This window comes from Mauremys reevesii, linkage group 2, assembly GCF_016161935.1.
Source record: "Mauremys reevesii isolate NIE-2019 linkage group 2, ASM1616193v1, whole genome shotgun sequence".
Taxonomy (NCBI): domain Eukaryota; kingdom Metazoa; phylum Chordata; order Testudines; family Geoemydidae; genus Mauremys; species Mauremys reevesii.
Window position 1 is genome coordinate 282,008,972 of NC_052624.1, and position 19,291 is coordinate 282,028,262.

The 19,291-nt window shown below is 48.6% G+C and overlaps 1 protein-coding gene across 1 annotated transcript; it reads right to left on the reverse strand.

Moving 5' to 3' along the window:
- Positions 1 to 14,603: 14,603 nt before the first annotated feature.
- On the reverse strand, positions 14,604 to 18,524 carry LOC120396821. The gene is made up of 2 exons (XM_039521945.1): positions 15,440 to 18,524; positions 14,604 to 15,302 (listed from the first exon to the last, which is right to left on the reverse strand). Exon 1 carries the CDS (start codon positions 18,222 to 18,224, stop codon positions 16,638 to 16,640), a length of 1,587 nt encoding a protein of 528 aa, XP_039377879.1. The 5' UTR covers positions 18,225 to 18,524; the 3' UTR covers positions 14,604 to 15,302; positions 15,440 to 16,637.
- Between the last annotated feature and the right edge of the window lie 767 nt (positions 18,525 to 19,291).

Here is a 19,291-nt window from a genome sequence, read left to right on the forward strand (position 1 = left end):
TTTGCAGGGAGTCCTTTGGTGCTTTTATATCCAAGTGATACTTCTCAAGTGTAAAGGTTAGATACACTCCATCTTCTGAAACAAAACTCTGTGGGCTTATAACATTTGCAGTGATGCCAAGCTGAGAAGTGCTGCAAGCACTTTGGAGGGTAAGATCAGAATTAAAAATTAGCTTGACAAATTGGAGAATTGATCGAAATCAACCAGATGAAATTAATAAAGACAAGTGCTAAGCACTTCACTTAGAAGGAAAATCCAATGTGCAACTACACAATGGGGAATAACTGGCTAGAAGTGTAGCACTGCTGAAAAGGAGATGGGGGTTGTAATGGATCACAACCAGAATACACATCAACATCCTGGGGCATAGTAAGAGGAGTGTTGTATGTAAGACATGGGAGTTAATTGTTCCACTCTGCTCAGCACTGATGAGGCCTCAGCTGGAGCACTTTGTCTAATTCTGAGCAGCACACTTTAAGAAAGATGTGGACAAATTGGAGAGAGTCCAGAGGAGAGCGACAAAAATGATAAAAGGTTTAGAAAACTTGAACTATGAAGAAAGGGTTAAAAAAAAGGGTGGGGGCTTCATCTGGAGGAAAGATGACTGAGGGGGGACCTGATAAGTCTTCAAATATGTTCAGGGCTGTTCTACAGAGGACAGGGATCAATTGTTCTCCATGTCCACTGGAGGTAGGACCACAAGTAATGGGCTTAATCTGCAGCAAGGAAGATATAGGTTAGATATTAGGAAAAAAATTCTAACAATAAGGGTAATTAATCTCCAATGGCTTCCTGTAGAGAAGGGGGGATCCCTGTTGGATGTTTTAAGAACTGGTTGGACAAACACCTGTCAGGATTAGTCTAGGTTTATTTGGTACTGCCTCAGCACTGGGAGGCTGGACTTTGACTTCTCAATGTCCCTTCCAGCCCCACATTTCTAAGTTTCTAACAAGCTGAAACTAGACAAAGTCAGACTGGAAATAAGGTGTAAATGTTTAACAGGTCAGGAGAGGGTAATTAACCTTTGGAAACACTGCACTCCAGGCTCAGGATGGACTCCCCGGGAACATTTTTAAATCACAATTGATGTTTTTGTAAAAGATACTCCTGTTCAAACAGGGGTTAGCTCTGGGAATTCTTAGGGCCTGTTATGCGTGAGGCTGGACTACTAGAATATCTCTATTAATGGACCTATCCTCTGTGAAGTCATCTAATTCCTTTCTTGAAGTATATAAATGGGTTCAGAATAGAACTGGGCAAGTTCAGGGGATAGGTCCATCAAAATCTATTAGCCAAGATGGTCAGAATGCAACCTCATGGTGTCAATAAACCAATTGGCAGAAGCTGGGACTGATGATGGGGATGGATCACTAGAAATTACCCTGTTCTGTTCATTCCTCTGAAGTATCTGGCAACAGCTGCAGTCAAGACAGGCTACTGGACAACTGGTCTGATCCAATATGGCGTGCTTATGTTCAATGGTACCTTCTGTTCTGATTAAACATCTACTTTGTATGATTAGGAAACAAAGAAGGTAAAGATTTCTTGTGCTGTATTTAGTAGAGCTTTGGCTAGTTTTGTTCTTTGCTCTTGCTAGGGCCTTAGAAGAATTATATACCTGTACAGCTGACATAAGCAGGTGCCATTCTACTAACTTTAATAGTTATGTAGCAGTGAATTCAGTCTCTCGTGACGCCTGTACTCCTATATTGCATAAGGCAGTGCACTTGTTTCCTCACCTGTACAATGCAGATAATATTTACCTGGCTCTGGGGAGCAGAGGACTTGAATTTCAAAGCTCAGGAACAAACTACAGGTAGTAGCTGTTAGGTTGTTTAATGCGTGACTAGAAGGCACCCTGATGTTACAGTGATGAATGTGGTGTAAGATCCAATCTTCAGAGCAGGCCCCTTGGACTGAACTGGAAATTGGGATTCAAAACACACACACATCCAGCCCTGACGCTTTGAGCTCCAAACAGTTCTCAGTTCTGGCTGAGGTTCCACTCACAAGCTCTTCATCTACCCACCCTCCAGACCCTCTTCCGAGTGCACGGGCAGCCCGGGCTGCACTGACAATATCTTCAGCAGTCAGCAGAGCTGCCAGGGACAGGCTGAAACCGCTCCCATCCCAGACAGCTTGATGTAAGTCTGCTAGCCCAGGGGCCTCTGTCTGGGCTCGGTGGTGGGGTGTTGCTCAATGTGGAAACCATCGCAGAGTGCCCCAGCGCCTCCTGTCTGCAGCACAGGCCCGCCTGGGACATGGGGTTTACTAAGCTAAGGGAGGGGTCCCCTTGATCAAACAGTGGCAGAGGCTCCCTGATTGGATGCCCGGCACTACTCACAGTGGGCTCTAGATAGAGCTAGAGCTGGGCAAACAATGGATATTTCAGTGCAGTGGCACTTGAGAAATACGTTATTTTAAAGTTTTGTTTTGGGTCAAACTGAATGTGACATTTGTCAGACTTTTCGGTGACTCAAGGACAGTCCATGGTGGGTCTATTACAGAGCAGAGATTTGAACTGTTGCCTTACAGCTAGGGGAAATGCAGCCTAACCACTGGACTAAAGGCAGAGAAGTTGCAACAGCGCCAGCAGCACCACCTTTCTCCTTCTCTCCTGGCCCTTTGTGACTGGCCAAAACTGTATTGTGTCAAATGCGTTATTCATCTCAGGTCACTCAAACTGAAATAATCCTCTTCATCCAAAGAACGCCACCCAGTTTGACACACAACACCAAGAGCTAAATTACAATGCGACTGAGGTGCGGTGACAGTGAACGCCACCAAGCCTAACTTTCGGATGATTCACAAAACCTCGGTTGGTGCCTGGGCCCTGTACGACAACTGGGGCGAGACAGACTCCTGAGAAAGGGATTCACAAAGCTGGCAGTGGAGAAGACTCCAGGTTCAAGGCCCACCTCTGGCTGAGGGGAGAAGAATTTGAGTGGGGATCTGCCACCTGCCAGGTGAACACACTGGGCTTTGGGACACCTTGACAGGGGCCCTCAATCACCCTGCTGAAGCTGTTCCATAGTGGGGAATAATCAAAAATCCTTGGTGCAGGGAGCCTGGACACTGGGTCTTCCACCTCCCATCCTTCCCTCACCCTCTGTAAGCTCACTTAGAGGAGCCTGATTGGGCCCCATAGTCAAGTTAGGTGGCAAGACTCCTCCTGCCCTGGTGTGGGTGCTGCAGGGAGCATGCTGAGAAACACAGATGCCTAGTGAACTTTTACTACAAAAAATGTCACTGTCGAGTGAGTTTAGGACCCTGCAGTGGTGAGCAGCAGCTGGGCGGGGGGTTGGGTATCCCAGTGGGGCCTGATTCTGGCCGTTAGGATCCTAAAACAGCAGTTAGGCACTCAAGCCCTGTGGTGAATCTGGTCTCAAGAGGTCAGCAGAGCTGGGAACGGATAGGAGCTCATAGGAAGAAGGAATCACAACTGGGAGGGGCTTAAGAGAAGTTTTGGGGTCTTAACTACGTGGGATACCCTCTGAGCCATTCCCATCTCTTGGAAAGCAAAGCAGTTCCTCGTAGACTTTAAGGCCAGGCGGGAAAATTGTGATCATCTAGTCTGACCTCCTTCATCTTGCAGGCCAAAGAACCTGACCCATCCCCTCCTGTAATAGTCCCATAACCTTCCCGGGCCTTTATGGCTTGGGGCAAACCAACCAGTGCTTGGCTTTGTCAGAAGTTGATCTCATCAGGTTCCTTGGACTAGATACCTCAATAATTCACAGGCTTGAGAAGCTCCTTGTAGAGGTATCAGCTACAACACCTTCCCTGGGCCCTAGTGCCACCCCATCCAACCTCTCCTTCCACCCAGTGATGCTGGGGATGGCTAGCCAATGGGTTGCTTGTACTTGAGGCTGCTATCCCTTTAAGGCTGGAGGATCCTGCTGTAATAGTATCTGCCTCTCTAAGGGGGTTAGCGGAACCTTCTTTCCAGCCACTTGTCTGCTCCCAGACACTAGGTAGATGGCCAACATTCTGCTCTCCAAACTTGGCCTTGCTACGTTCCTGTGCTGCAGGTACTCGAGCCCAGGAAGCTCAGCTAATATGTGCAATGCAGGCGCAATGGATCATGTTTAAGTTGCAGGGCACCTCATCTATCCAAGCCTCAGTTCTTGAGACCTCTGTTTTCTACAGTTTGGCTGTGGCCATTCATTATACTAAAGCCCCCTTTAATTATTAGTATCTTCCTCCCCTGCTCCGACACCCCAGACCCAGGACATCTCAGCTCTTGGATGGTGTGCTGAGAGAGGGGAAATTGGGGTTAGTCATACTCCATTTGGATGGCACTCTCCTCCATGGGTTGTTGGCTTTTATTCACATATGTGGCCTATACATCTGTAAGGATGAGACTTCAGCCATGCATATGCCTAGGAAGGATTGTTTCTGGAACCAGATGAGGTAATATATCATATCCAGTGAGATAGTCACACCATCAGTCTCACTGAAGCCCCAGGCCCCGCCATCTTGGAATCTGGGGTTAAACGTCATACCCCAAGGAGAGTCTCTTATCAGTCTCTGTGTCCCAGGACAACAAGCACTTCTTCTCAGCCACTTTGGCCCATGCTTACAAGGCCCACTGGTTGCTAGGGAGATGGTGGAATTAGTGGGCCCTTCTGTTAATGGGCATGCTGGCAGGGTGGGATTCAGTAGTATGGAAATCGAAATAGTATAAGGGACCTACCATCAATCAAACGCTAACCCTTCTCCTTGGCCACTTAAACCCTGCCCTTGACCCTTAAGTCCTGACCACCTGTCACTGGAAGTCCCACCCATGGGGAATATTACTCCGGGTCAAGGAGGACACATAACTGGAAGCAAAGGTGTCATGTGACCCCCTCTAAGAACTCCTCCCACTGCCCTCTACCAATCAGAGGGGTTTCACCCCCGTAGGCCTGCCCTGAGAGGTGATTTGACCAATCAGGGGTGTTCCGGGGCATGGTGACCAATCCAGAAGTGGTTCTGTGACCTCTAAGAACTCCTCCACTGCCCTCTGCGAATCACGATGGGTTTCAGCCACACAGCACCGCCCTGAGAGCAGATTTGACCAATCGGGTGGTGTTCCAGAGTGGGGTGACTTGCCCAGAAGAGAGTCGGTGACCTCTAAGAACTCCTCCCAGCGCTCTCTGCCAACCAGAGTGCATCACCATCATCCCATAAGACCCAGCACCAGGGCAGAAGAGGCCATCTTTTACCAAGGACCCGTGCTTTAGAAATCGTGGAAACATGGACTCCTTCACCACCCTGGTGAGAACTTCAGACTTTGTGTTAGCACCGAGGGCCTTTGGACTTGTGTGGAGAAAGCGCTACTTAAGCGACAGTTCCGACGAGGGCCCTTTGACTCAGCCGTTGATGGATACGCCAGTACCCGAAACCCAAACCCTCGTGAGGCACCCTGATGAGCATGAAGGCCTCTCATTGTCCGCTTCCCTAAAGGTGGAAGACGAACGCAGCTCGGTGGAGTCACCAGAGGACAAAGTGAACAGAAAAGATGTCGCTCAGGTAAATGACTGATGAAGAAGTGGCGGTTGATGATGGGGTGTAATGAGGTTAGGAACCGGAGGTTGTGTAAATCTAAAAACGAGCAGTGGGGTGCTTACACTGTTTCTTTCCTGAAAATCTCTCAACAGCTCGACGATGCCTTTCTAGAGGCCTTTGAGAACTGACATTGGTAGCCCCGTGGGAGTAAATATATCACGCATCAGCTGTTTTTGCTCATGTCTGAGACACAGATCTCAAGAGGAAAATCCGGAAAAGGACAAAATGGAAGAATGAACCAGCTGAGACTCCTTATGGTAGGGGTCGTGGTGTCCATTTTTACAGGCGGTTGTAAAAGGTCATGTTAAACCAGGCGATTAATAAAACTTATTTATTTAAATGTGTCCATATGAATGTGTCCCCCTTCATATTTGTGTTAGTAAAAGATGGTACCAGTAACAGTCATTTCTACACAGGCAGCTCTGTTAAAGAAAATATATTACACCCCCGGGGAAGTTGGGAGCTGCGGCGGGGTGAACCCTCTTTCTCAAGTGGCCAGAAAGCATAGTAAAACTTTACATAGAAGACAGGTAACAGCGTGGCTTTCAGACAGAGACACTTACACGATACACATTTCCACCCCACCATCAACCTTGGCTGATTTCAGCTGAACTCTCCGTGGGGAACCTCGCTGCTAGTGCAGTCTGGGCTGTCTTTTACACAAAACACTGTCCCCACAGGAACACTGTCCCCACAGCAGGACTAAGCACGTAGAGCTCATTATCAGTGATTTCAGCTGCAGTGGTCACTTAACAGAACAAAAGACTATCTATGGAGCCTAATCAGCTCTGTCTTTAAACAGTGGAGAGGACAGGTCCCCACCCTCCCTTTGATGCCCTCAATCAGCACAGGCTAATACAGTTCTACTGCCTTTACTCATACAATAAGAACAACAACATTTCATTCCCAACCCCACCCCCCGCATTCAAGTGATTTGTAACCCAACCCCAGCCAAAATCTATCACTTGGGCAACACAGCTCTGTTTGCTGGATCCCTAGGTAGATTAGGTGTGAATGTAAATACAATCTGGTCCTGAAGCCTTTCCCTGCAGCCTCCAGCTCATCATTAGTTGTCAGGGAGAGCTCATTGAGACTTTGCTTACAGATCATCATTTGAAATTATTAGCTTGGCCAACATCATGGAAATTTATGCACTGGCATTATCATAAAAACAAGAGCTGTATAAGGAAACTAGCCTCGGTTCATACTTTTGGCATATATTATACTTTCAGAAACACGTATTTTATCATACACTGTATATGCTTTTAAAGTATGTATTAATGTTTCAATTTCAATTCAAATTTCCAAACAGTCACTAAATTGGCAGGTTTCAGAGTAGGAGCCGTGTTAGTCTGTATCCACAAAAAGAACAGGAGTACTTGTGACACCTTAGAGACTAACAAATGTATTTGAGCATAAGCTTTCGTGGGCCCACTTCATCGGATGCATAGAATTCAACTTATACTTCGGAGATATATACACATACAGAGAACATGAAAAGGTGGGAGTTGCCCAAGCAACTGAAAGAGGTTAATTAATTAAGATGAGCTATTATCAGCAGGAGAAAAAAACCAAACTTTTGTAGTGATAATCAAGATAGCTCAATGGATCGTGTGGTGTGTCCTGGATGGAAGCTGGAGGCATGTAGGTAAGTATAGCGGTCAGTAGGTTTCCGATATAGGGTGGTGTTTATGTGACCATGGCTTATTAGCACAGTAGTGCCAAGGAAATGGAGCGCTTGTGTGGATTGGTCTAGGCTGAGGTTGATGGTGGGATGGAAATGGTTGAAATCATGGTGGAATTCCTCAAGGGCTTCTTTTCCATAGGTTCAGATGATGAAGATGTCATCAGTGTAGCTCAAGGAGAGTAGGGGCATTAGGGGATGAGAGCTAAGGAAGCGTTGTTCTAAATCAGCCATAAAAATGTTTTGCATACTATGGTGCCATGCGGCTCCCCACAGCAGGGCCACTGACTTGAAGGTATATATTGTCCACAAAGACAGCAGGGGAAGGAGATGGGTAGTGAACAGAGCGATTTACATTTCAGCAAACACAAGTGGAGGGAGGGGGAGAGCACATGTACTGTTGACAGACCCTGGTTGCTGGCAAGCAGGATCAAACCTGGGACTTCTGGCATGATCCTCTACTGCATGAGCTAAGAGCCAAGTGGCAGTTAGCTAGAGCTGTAGGGCAGACTCATTTAACTGTCTCTAAATGGTCTCGGTGCCACTAGAGAGGACAGAACACCACACCCGGGAGGTGTGTGGGTTACATACTTCCCCTCGCTGAGGAAGCACGTCCCGAGCTCAGAGACTTCCCGGTTAAAATCCCAGATGAGCCCCGACTTGTAACATTGACAGACCCCTGTTGGTGGTGAGCGGGATTGAACCTAGGGCTTCTGGAACTTACTGCATGAGTCTCTACCGCATGAGCTAAAAGGCTGCAGCGCAGACTCATTTTAGCTCTCTCATTAAGTGGTCTTGGTGCCACTAGAAGGGACAGGACCCCACACCCAGGAGGTGTGTGGGTTACACACGGAGCCTTCACCACCAGACTTCAGGTCACCTTCCTCACAGCTTGGATAAACTTGGCTTTGAGGGGATCCTTTAGAACAGTGGCTCTCAACCTTTTCAGTCTACTGTGCCCTTTCAGGAGTCTTATTTGTTTTGTGTACCCCAACGTTTCACCTCAATCATAAAATACTAGTTTACAAAATCAGATCTAAAATACAGATGTGTCACAGCACACTCTTACTGACAAATTGCTGACTTTCTCCTTTTGCCTGTATGAAATGTTAACCTGTACTTATTTCGCTAGTGCTTGTTATGTAGCCTGCTGTAAAACTAGGCAAATATTGACAGGAGTTGTGGACCCGTGCCCTGGGTGACAACCACTGCTTTAGAAGAATCAGCTTCCAAGACTCAAGGGGCTAGAAAAGAAAGGGGCAGACAACCCCACATTCTTTCACCTAAGAAAACAAAACCACCAGCACTTTTGGGCCCCTGGAAGAGAGCCTGAGCAAGGGGGGAGCCAGGCACCACTTTGCTGGGAGACTGTGGCTGAGAGAAACCATCTTGAACAGAGCCCGTGTGAAGTAAGGCATACATTGATATTGGTGAGAGTAATTAATCATTGGAACAATTTACCAATGATTGCAGTGGATTCTCCATCACTGACCACTTTTAAATCAAGACTGGATGTTTGTCTAAAAGAGCTGCTCTAGGAATTATTTTGGGGAAGTTTTCTGGCCTGTGTGATACAGCAGTATTCCGGCCTTGGAATCTATGAAAGCACCTTCCAAAGGGCAGTACGGGTTAGTAGACTATTAAACACATGAGGAAACTGAGGTACAGAGAGGCAACTCATCCAGGCTCATGCAACAGGTCAATAGCAGAACTGCGACTGCACTGAGGTTTCCTGACTGCCTAGCCAGTGCTCTGCCCATTGGAACACACTGTCTCCTCGATAGTACATTACATTCCCTGCAAATAAATTCTGAAGAAGGAAAGGAGAGCATTCATGCTAGCAATCAGATTTCTTGGAGTTCTGCTCATCCAATGAGGGAACAGAAGTCAAGTCATATGACCAGAGTGTCCAATCCACACACTGTGAGTTTTAACTAGCAAACTGGTTCCTGAAGCAGAATTATTCATTGAACTCCCCGATTATTTTTGAAATAGGGATAAATTTGAGTGCCCTGGAAGCTTTTTAGGGAGAATTTGTGAAGAGGCAATGGGATGGGTTCACAGCTTAAATTATTCCCACGAATTAGTTGCTTGGCTGTAAAGATAAGTGCTTCCATCCCCACATCTCGGCAGGTACTGCCGACCCAATACATTCAAACAAGTCAGGCGTCCCGAATCATGAGATTTTAAAATTATCTAGGGATTCTTTTTTTGCCTTATTATTTTTTTGAACCCATAGGGGGGTTTGAAGCATGAAGCATGAGACATTTTTTTTTTTTTTTAAAGTGTAAAGTCTTTTCTTGCGCTCTCGGATGCCCCTCCAGTACTCTTTCTGCACCGGCCGCTTCCCTACCCATGAACGCCACATAAATTACAAACCAAATAAAATTAATTAAACAGCAACTGAAAGAAAAAAAGGGAAAAATGTACGAGGTTAAAGGGGAACAAGGGACATGCCATGTGGGCTCAGGGCACCACAACCAGCGTCTCTGGGACGTGAGGGCAGATCACAGCCTGTTCCTCACACTCCCAGCTAGTCACACCATCAGTCTCATTGAAGCCTCAGGCCCCGCTTTCATCTTGGAATCTGGGGTTAAACGTCATACCCCAAGGAGAGTCTCTTATCATCAGTCTCTGTGTCCCAGGACAACAAGCACTTGTTCTCAGCCACTTTGGCCCATGCTTACAAGGCCCACTGGTTGCTAGGGAGATGGTGGAATTAGTGGGCCCCTTCTGTTAATGGGCATGCTGGCAGGGTGGGATTCAGTAGTATGGAAATCGGAAATAGTATAAGGGACCTACCATCAATCAAACCCTAACCCTTCTCCTTGGCCACTTAGACCCTGCCCCTTGACCCCTTAAGCCCCGACCACCTGTCACTGGAAGTCCCACCCATGGGGAATATTACTTCTGGGGTCAAGGAGGACACATAACCGGAAGCCAAGGGTGTCATGTGACCCCTCTAAGAACTCCTCCCACTGCCCTCTACCAATCAGGAGGGGTTTCGCCCTTGTAGGCCTACCTGGAGAGGGGATTTGACCAATCAGGGGTGTTCCGGGGCATGGTGACCCATCCAGAAGTGGTTCGTGTGACCCCTCTAAGAACTCCTCCACTGCCCTCTGCGAATCACGATGGGTTTCAGCCACACAGCACCGCCCTGAGAGCAGATTTGACCAATCGGTGGTGTTCCAGAGCGGGGTGACTTGCCCAGAAGAGAGTCGTGTGACCCCTCTAAGAACTCCTCCCAGCGCTCTCTGCCAACCAGAGCGCATCACCATCACCCCATAAGACCCAGCAATCGGAGCAGAAGAGGCCATCTTTTACCAAGGACGCGTGCTTTAGAAATCGTGGAAACATGGACTCCTTCACCACCCTGGTGAGAACTTCAGACTTTGTGTTAGCCCCGAGGGCCTTTGGACTTGTGTGGAGAAAGCGCTACATGAGTGACAGTTCCCATGAGGGCCCTTTGACTCAGCCATTGATGGATACGCCAGAACCCGAAACCCAAACCCTCGTGAGGCACCCCGATGAGCATGAAGGCCTCTCATTTAAATGTGTCAATATGAATGTGTCCCCCTTCATATTTGTGTTAGTAAAACACGGTACCAGTAACAGTCATTTCTACACAGGCAACTCTGTTAAAGAAAATATATTACAGCCCCGGGGAAGTTGGGCGCTTCGGCGGGGTGAACCCTCTTTCTCAAGTAGCCAGAAAGCAGAGCAAAACTTTGAATAGAAGACAGGTAACAGCTTGGCTTTTAGACAGGGACACTTACACTTTACACATTTCCACCCCACCATCAATCTCAGCCTGGACCATTCCACACAAGAGATCCACTTCCTAGACACCACAGCACTCATAAACGATGGCCACATAAACATCACCCTACTGACCGCTATACTTACCTACATGCCTCCAGCTTTCCTCCAGACCACACCACTCGATCCATTGTCTACAGCCAAGGTCTACGAAACAATCCCATTTGCTCCAAGCCCTCAGATAGAGACAAACACCTACAACATCTCCATCAACCATTCTTACAACTACACTACCCACCTGCTGAAGTGAAGAAACAGACTGACAGAGCCAGAAGAGTACGCAGGAGTCACCTAATACAGGACAGGCCCAACAAAGAAAGTAACAGAACGCCACTAGCCATCACCTTCAGCCCCCAACCAGCGGCGTATTATCGCCTAGGCCAACAAGGCTTAGGCCTAGGGCGGCAAATTTGCTCACGCCCCCTCCCCAACTCTGCCCCTTCCTCAAATCCCTGGCCCGCCTCCTCTCCCAGGCGCCCCACGCCTCTTCCACCTCCCTCCCAGGCTTGCCACGCTAAAGTGCTGGGAGAGAGGGGGAAGTGAGTAGCGGCACATTCAGAGGAGGTGGAGCAGTGGTGAGCTGGACCCACGGGTGCGGGGAGTAACCTGGGGGGGCCCTGGAACCGCTCCCCATCCCAGCTCATCTCCGCTCCACCGCCACCATCCCCCGAGTGTGCCACAACTCCTCTTCTCCCCACCCCCTCCCAGTCTTGCCGCGGGGGAGCAGAGGTGAGCTGGCGCGCGGGCTGGGGAGGGGGCGCGGCAATTTTTTGAGGGCCTAGGGGTGGCAAATTTGTTAATCCGCCACTGCCTCCAACTAAAACCTCTCCAGCGCATCATCAAGGATCTTCAACCTATCCTGAAGGACGATCCATCACTCTCACAGATCTTGGGAGACAGGTCTGTCCTCGCTTACAGACAGCCCCCAATCCTACAGCAACCACACACCACACAACAAAACACTAACCCAGGAACCTATCCTTGCAACAAAGCCTGTTGCCAAGTCTGTTCACGTATCTATTTAGGGGATACCATCATAGGACCTAATCACATCAGCCACGCCACCAGGCACTTCTCCCTCTCTCCCATCATGTGCCAGCAATGCCCCTCTGCCATGTACTTTGGCCAAAGCGGACAGTCTCTACGTAAAAGAATAAATGGACACTAATCAGACATCAAGAATTACAACATTCAAAAACCAGTCGGAGAACAATTCAATCTCCCTGGCCACTTGATTACAGACCTAAAAGTCACAATATTACAACAAAAAAACTTCAAAAACAGATTCCAACAAGAGACTGCTGAATTTGAATTAATTTGCAAATTGGACACCATTAAATTAGGCTTGAATAAAGACTGGGAGTGGATGGGCCATTACACAAAGTAAAACTCTTTCCCCGTGCTTATTTTTTCCCCCACTACAGTTCCTCACATCTTCTTGTCAATTGCTGGAAATGGGCCATTTTCATTACCACTACAAACAGTTCTTTTTCTCCCCTGCTGATAATAGCTCACCTTAACTGATCACTCTCCTTATAGGGTGTATGGTAACACCCATTGTTCTTGTTCTCTGTGTATATCTATATCTTCCTACTGTATTTTCCACTGCATGCATCCGATGAAGTGGGCTGTAGCCCATGAAAGCTTATGCTCAAATAAATTTGTTAGTCTCTAAGGTGCCACAAGTACTCCTGTTCTTTTTTGCACTTTACACAAACCGGCTCAAATACATTTTAAAAGAAACAAGACCATTGGTTCAGATGTGGATGTGCAATGGCAGGCAAATTTGGTGGATATGCACCAGTTCTCCAAATGCAACAGCGGTTTTAAGTACATCTTAACAGTGATAGACATTCTATCCAAATATGCCTGGGCCTTAGGTCAAAAACACAAGACGAGTGGTGAGGTATCCAAGGCCTTTCAAGCTATTTTTAACAAAGGTCGCATGCCTCTCCCTTTGAGAAATGCGACCACGTGAGACTACCTAAAACCAAAGGACCTTTCGAAAAAGGGTATGAAAAGACCTTTACCGATGAGATATTCCTTGGGCATGCCTAGCCTTGCTCAAAACATGTTTCAACTGGCACAGACATGTATTTTGTGATAATTTTCACAGCCATGTTACCCAATAAAGCACCCCAGGTGAGGGGTTTAAAGACAATTGATATTTGGTGTTTGTTTTGGTTTTTTTAATAAAAAAGACCAATTCAGAAAAAAGTACACAGATTATTTTTTAATTGAAATAATCGCTCGTGAGGTCCCCTAAATAATCCCCCCGAGGGGGATTCCACTCACCCTCCCTTTTCACAAATATCACCAAGTCAGTGTCGTGGTACAGGCACCACTCTTGCAACCTCTCTAGGAGGTTGTATAGTTCTAAGCGGGCAGAAGCGGTGGGGAAACAGGCTATGAAGGCGTTGGTATTGCCAGAGACAGAGTACCGGTCTTTTGCGTGCTTCCAAGACACACACGCGGTTTCATCGTCGATAAACTCACAGGATGAAACCTTGTAATTGGGGGAAAACAGGTACTGAAAGAGTGGAGAAATTGGAGAGGGTCCAGAGAAGAGCAACAAGAATGATTAAAGGTCTTGAGGACATGACCTATGAAGGAAGGCTGAAAGAATTGGGTTTGTTTAGTTTGGAAAAGAGAAGACTGAGAGGGGACATGATAGCAGTTTTCAGGTATCTGAAAGGGTGTCATAAGGAGGAGGGAGAAAACTTGTTCCCCTTCGCCTCTAAGGATAGAACAAGAAGCAATGAGCATAAACTGCAGCAAGGGAGGTTTAGACTAGACATTAGGAAAAAGTTCCTAACTGTCAGGGTGGTTAAACACTGGAATAGATTGCCGAGGGAGGTTGTGGAATCTCCATCTCTGGAGATATTTAAGAGTAGCTTAGATAAATGTCTATCAGGGCTGGTCTAGACAGTATTTGGTCCTGCCATGAGGGCAGGGGACTGGACTCGATGACCTCTCGAGGTCCCTTCCAATCTAGAAATCTGTGAATCTATAAATCTATAAAATCATAAAAAAAAAAAAGATATGATGAGAGCTAGAATTGGAGTACATACAATAATGGCAAAGTTCTTGTTTCAGGCTTAGAACAGTGATAGAATAAACTGCAGGTTTAAATTAAGTCTCTGGAGTCCATCCCCAGTTGGGACAGGTCATCAGTTCTTTGTTCAGAGCTTCAGTTTGTAGTAAAGTCCCTTCAGAGGTAAGAAGCAGGATTGAAGACAAGCTGGAGATGAGGCATCAGCCTTTTATAGTCTTTTTGAGGTGTAAGAACACCTCTTTGTCCTTACTGTGGAAAATTACAAGCAAAATGGAGTCTGGAGTCACATGGGCAGGTTCCTGCATACTTTGCTGACTTACAAGGTGCATCTGCCTTCTCTCAATGGGTCAATTGTGTAGCTGATGGTCCTTAATGGGCCATCAAGCAGGCTAGGCAGAGCTAACACCAACTCATCTGGGATGTCACCCAGAAGCATAGCATAAGTTTGAGATACAGACAGGATAGAGCCAATATTCATAACTTCAACTACAAAATGACACATTCATACAGACAGCATAATCATAACCAGCAACCCATAACCTGGTCTTAGACCTCTTATATGACCCCCTTTACAAAAGATTTGGTGCCACTACAGGACCTTCGTTGCAATCATATTCTATACAGTCCCAGTTCAAGTCAAGAATGTGACACAAGCATCTTCCGGTTTGGTCATTTTCTTTAAAACACAGCCAGGGTCTGCACTAAATTGCACAGCATTTATCAAGGTCACCCCTTACGCTAAATGTTCTTGGGTAGGCACAGACATTACGTATCATAACCTATGGCAAGAACAGTGTTTAATAAGCTTTCCAAACATAACTCAGCACATAGGCGCCGGAGCTTGAAGTTTAGATCTACTGAAGTTCAAGTCACACAGTCATGGTGCCGTTGGGCTGGCGCATCTATGACACAGCCCTCACAATCTTCAAAAAGCTTTTCCCTAAGGCACTGATTAAGGACAGCATAAACAGCAACGCGTACAATAGTCCGCATGACTTTTTTACGCTCACGACGTGGCCTTGGCTCAGTTAGTTCCATGCCAAGTCTCCTAAACTCCTCATAGCCGTCATCCTTGGAGTCCTCTTCAACAATTTGTACCGGCATTGAGCAAAAACAAGGAGAGCCCGGTTCATCTTCGCTGCTTCATGCAATGCTGTCCAGGGCCTCTGGGTCCTCTAGAAAGGCATCGTCAAGCTGTGGAGAGATTTTCAGAAAAGAAACAGTGTAAGCTCCCACTCCTTGTTTTTAAATATACACAACCCACCCCACCCCCCGGTTCCTAACCCCATTACACCCCATCATCAACAGTCACTTCTTAATCATTCATTTACCTGAGTAATGTCTTTTCCATTCACCTTGTCCTCCGATGACTCCCCTGAGCTGCGTTCACCTTCCACCTCTAGGGGGGCGGACAATGAGAGGCCATCACACTCATCGGTGTGCCTCACGAGAGTTTGGGTTTCGGGTTCCAACATATCCATCAATGGCTGAGTCAAAGGGCCCTCGTGGGAACTGTCGCTCATGTAGCGCTTTCTCCACACAAGTCCAAAGGCCCTCGGGGCTAACACAAAGTCTGAAGTTCTCACCAGGGGTGGTGAAGGAGTCCATGCTTCCACGATATCTAAAGCACGCGTCCTTGGTAAAAGATGGCCCCTTCTGCCCCGGTGCTGGGACTTATGGGGTGATAGTGTTGCGCTCTGATTGGCAGAGGGCGCTGGGAGGAGTTCTTAGAAGGGTCACATGACCCTCATCTGGACAGGTCACCCCGTCCCAGAACACCTCCGATTGGTCAAATCTGCTCTCAGGGTGGTCCTATGGGGCCAAAACCCATCGCGATTGGTAGAGTGCAGTGGGAGGAGTTCTTAGAGGGGTCACACGAGCCACATCCGGATGGGTCACCCCACCCTGGAACACCCCTGATTGGTCAAATCCCCTCTCCGGGTAGGCCTATGAGGGCGAAACCTCTCCTGATTGGTAGAGGACAGTGGGAGGAGTTCTTAGAGGGGTCACATGACATACTTTGCTTCCGGTAATGTGTCCTCCTTGACCCTGGAAGTAATACCCTGTGGGTGGGACTTCTGGTGATAGGTGGGCGGGGTTTAAGGGGTCAAGGGGCGGGGTTTTAGGAGTCAAAGTGCCGGTTTGTGTTTGATTGATGGTAGGGCCCTAATAGTACTACTGGACACACTTAGAGGCCCTTGCCTTCCAAAAGGGTGGCTTTGTAAATTTAGTATCAGCTCTTCTTGAAGGAAGGATTGATTCTTGAACCGCATGAAGTAAAGTAATAAATCCAGTGAGCTAGCCACACGCTCAATCTCATCCAAGCTCCCAGGCCCCCCTTCATCTTGGAATCTGGGTTTAAATGTCATACCCCAAGAGGAGTCACGTATACATCAGTCTGTGTGTCCGAGGACAATAAGCCATTCTTCTCAGCCACTTTAGCCCATGCTTACCAGGCCCACTGGATGATAGGGAGAGGTTGGAATTTGTGGGCCCCTGCTGTTAGTGGGCATGCTGGCAGTGTGAGATTCAGTAGTATGGAAACCGGACACCCTTGGAGGCCCTTGCCTTCCAAAAGGGTGGCTTTGTAAATTTAGTGTCAGGTGTTCTGGAACGAGGGTCCTTGGACATTCGGGACTTCACTTTGTGTTGCAGCTTGCTGAAGGTTTGCTTCAGGCACATTAACATCTTTTGGAGAACTTTGCTCCTTGAAGGGGATGGTGTCCTAGCTCTGGAGGCCTTTGCTGACTTTGAGGGAGAACCGTCAGGACTCCCACTTGCTTTCTCCCCAGCTTGCGAAAGCCCTGTTGTACTCGTTGCAACGGACACCATCTTTGGTTGCTTGCGGGGAGCCCATTTCCCCATTCCATCCTGCGTCTTGCTCTTGTCTGCTGGAAGGAGCCACAGCACTGGCATCTTATTGCGGTTGGATGATGCTGAGGAGTCTCCTGGAGTCCATCGCTGTGGAATTCCATGGGATCTTCCCGGCAAGTCAGCACCTGCAGAGCCAGCTGGTCTCTTTTGTCGATGCTTACCACACTTCTCGCAGACTCTGATTGGTGGCTGGTCCCTGGAGAGCTTTGAATTCACAGTTCCATTGAACCCATGTGAATGCATGATGTCTCGAACACCATGCAGCTCAGCAGATGTCTCTTTTGGAGTTTTCTCACCCTTCCTCTTTCCTGGATATGCCTTGCGGCACTGCTGGCAAACTGAGACCTGGCCCGCCAAGGGGCGGGAGCTGCTCAACATTTCCGTCAGCTGCTTGATCTGCAGGTCGTGTGCAGCCTGCCCAGCAAGGAGAGAGTCAAGGGTGGATCTTGTTAGCTGCTCAGAGCCTGGTGCCTCTGGGGCAACCTGGTGCCATTGGATCCTGGGAAGATCTGCCCTGCTCTCACCTGCTTGTGCCCCTGGCTGCAGGCAGGAGCCTTCTCCCAAGAGAACCTTCCTCTCCATGTGCAGCTCCAGCTTCTCTTCAGTCCCTTTGGTGCCGCTCACACTGGTAAGGGGCTTTCTCAACTCGCTCCTATACATTTGGAGTGTCGCTGCGAGTGTCTTCTCTGCTACTGTGGTTCCTGGAGGTGGCGATGTCAGACCCACCCCTGCTGGCAGAGTGCAGCGCTGTGGGTTAGTCTGCTTTCCTGCCGCGCCATCATTCCTGCCCGTCTCCATGGTGGTATCTTCCACTGGCGTTGGAGGACATGTGGAAGAAGAGGAGCTTGTGCTTTGCCTCCCCGTCTGCAGGAAATCGGTCTCCATCTCACTGAACTCCACACGGGCTCCCCTGGCTGGCACGGCGTGAGGCAGCTTTGCCAGGGGCTCTGGGTCCAGGGTGAGCAGCCCCCTCTGCATGACCGGATGCTGATGCCTTATGTGGAGTTCGATGGGGTGAGCAGGCTGTTGTCCCATCGTTGGGAATGCCGCTGTCCTGTGCTTGCCTGGCTCCCTAGGGGGGTGGAGTGGCCCAGGCAGGGCAGTCTCTCCGGAGGGGAGCATCTCTGTGCGACTCTCGCACCATCTTAGGAAAGGCCTTCGTTTGGATCTCCCAGCATTTCTGAGCCACGTGATCCTGCAGCTTGACCACCGCTGTGGGCACAAGCCTGGCCAGGATGGCATCAGGGGATGCCATGATCCTGTGGGCCTTTTGGGGCAGGGGTCCCCAGGGGCAGACACATGGCTCCTGGATCTCCTGTGCACGCTGAGGGCTGGTGTTGGATCTGAAGGGCTCCGGGACCTTTGCTGGAAATCCACATTTGGGCGGATCTGGGTCTACTTCCAATTGCTGCTTGGTGTCCCCCTCACCCAGGAATGGCTTCCCCGGGATGGGGGTTTGTGGAGCCCCAAGTCGCCTCTGCAGATGCTTCTGCCGGATGTTGAAGTCTGAGCTATGGACTGAAGTCTGGTCCAGACCCGTGGTCTGCTCTCCCTGGTCTTGTCGGCTGTGGGCAGGAGGCCTGGGGAGAGGCTGGGCTTGGATGGGATGAGTGGATCCTTCCCAGCTCGCGAAGGGCATGATCTCCCCTGTGTGGCAGAGGGGCTCCGACTGAATGATGGCGGCTTCTCTCAGGGAAAAGGAGCTGGGACTCCAGAGGGCAGAAGTGGTGGATTCCATAGCGGAATAGGAGAACTGGCTCTTCGCGGCTGTCGCCACACTCGGCCTGTGGGAGAGAGCAGACAGGGACAGATGGGACATGGCCCTGCTGAGCAAAGGCAGGGCTTGGGCACAGCCTTCCAACAGTAGTGCAATGGGGCAGTGCCTAGGCATGCATTGCACACCACAGCCTGACACAAGGACATCAGCTGGGTAACGAAGGACTGAGAGGGGGAGCCGGCACTCATTTTATCTAGAACGATAACCCCTTCGTCACACGCACATGTGCAGCACCTAGCACAATGGGGCCTTGAGCATGATTGGGGACCTAGTGCTATTTTAACAGAAAGATTAGCTAACAACAATTGCTTTGGGTGAGGAAGATGTGAGCATGTGTGTGTAACCCTCGCCAGAGGAGGTTGTGAAGGCCAAGATTATAAACTATAAAAGGAACTAGATAAATTCATCAATGGCTATTAGCTAGGCTGGGCAGGGATGGTGTCCCTAGTCTCTGTTTGTCTGAAGCTGGGAATGGGCGACAGGGGATGGATCATTTGATGATTCCCTCTTCTGGTCATTCCCTCTGCTGCAC

Excerpts from the sequence above, each read along its gene's own strand:
- LOC120396821 (XM_039521945.1), bottom strand. The coding sequence starts at position 18,224 with ATGCCATCCTGGCCAGGCTTGTGCCCACAGCGGTGGTCAAGCTGCAGG.